A 1,334-nucleotide genomic window follows, 5' to 3' on the forward strand; every position below is an offset into this window, starting at 1 on the left:
TATACATGCATATAACAACACACAACAACACACACACACTATATATATATATATATATATATACCCGCCATGTCTGCCTTAGTCTGCTCACGGCCGGGCTCTTGAGGGCGGCGAATGTGGCCATGCCTGCAGGCAAGTTGCCCATTTGCAGCAGATTGGTCGTCACATTGAGCCAAAACGAGATCATCCCCAGCCGCACAGGCAGACTATCGCATGATAGAATCTCCTTGCACACTAGTTGCGTCAGCTAAAGGCAATGCCACGGGATGGTGAGTACACGGCGAGCGGGTGTAGGTAGGTATGGGGTGAGTGTGTGAGTGTGTATGACACTAAGGAGGAGGATTGTAGTTTAGGGTTTAGGGTTTAGGGTTAGGGTTTTAGGGTGGAGTTGGAGTTGTGAGAGATATCATAGACATGTGCAGTTGTGAAGGCGATCATAGATTGAGGATGAGTGGAGTGTTTGCGGGAATATTACGCTTGAGCGAATCGATTAAGCAGAGAGAAGGCGCGCGTAGGCTTTTCGCACTTGAGGGTTTTACTATATACAGCACCCCCACCGGATAGGAACACCACGCGTAATGAGTATGATGTCAGTTGAACTACGTTACATGCGTAAGAAGTATGATGTCAGTTAAAACACGTTGCATGCGTATGAAGTGTGATGTAAGTTCCGTAGACAATGATCACAAACAAACAAACGCCCGCACGCACGCACGCACGCAATCACATACACACACCACACCCACGTGTGTGCAGCTAACACACACTTCTACTCTGACACACCCCTTTACACACAAGATGCATACGCTCACATGCATGTAGATGGGCACAGAAACTGTGCACATATCACTTGCAAACACGTGTGTGTATATTAACAGAAGCACGCACTGCAGGCATACGCACACGTACACAGCAGACACGCGGAAATGCATTCTCACAACTCTCCAGTACATTTGTTGCATACACATGATATTACACACCTACATTACATCAATAAACACACACATGTACATACATTCTCACATCTCTCCAGTACAACTGTGAGTCGTGGCGCCTTGACAAGCTTCTGCTTCGATTCCCATTGGCAAGAAGACAACTCATCGGTCCGAATTAATCCGAAGAGATGAGATATCTCCAGAGTGACTTGTTGCTGTAGAAGGAATTCAAGTGTGTTCAGCAACGAAATATGAACCGACCATACCAGCGGGTGGTACACAGAACATACTACATAGAGGAAGTCACCTCACAATAGGAAAATACCAGAGAAAGAAATATATTGTTTACCGTATGAAAGTATATATATACTTCAGCATACGTATGTATATGTATATATA

General features: G+C 45.2%; 1 protein-coding gene across 1 annotated transcript; it reads right to left on the reverse strand.

Moving 5' to 3' along the window:
• Nucleotides 1–64: 64 nt before the first annotated feature.
• Nucleotides 65–1,150, reverse strand: SARC_16362 (hypothetical protein; the record flags this gene model as incomplete). Its single annotated transcript, XM_014289529.1, has 2 exons — nt 65–247; nt 1,016–1,150. Coding segments are annotated over 2 exons (318 nt in total), but the record flags the coding sequence as incomplete, so codon positions are not given.
• Between the last annotated feature and the right edge of the window lie 184 nt (nt 1,151–1,334).

Source organism: Sphaeroforma arctica (assembly GCF_001186125.1).
Source record: "Sphaeroforma arctica JP610 unplaced genomic scaffold supercont1.7901, whole genome shotgun sequence".
NCBI lineage: Eukaryota > Ichthyosporea > Ichthyophonida > Sphaeroforma > Sphaeroforma arctica.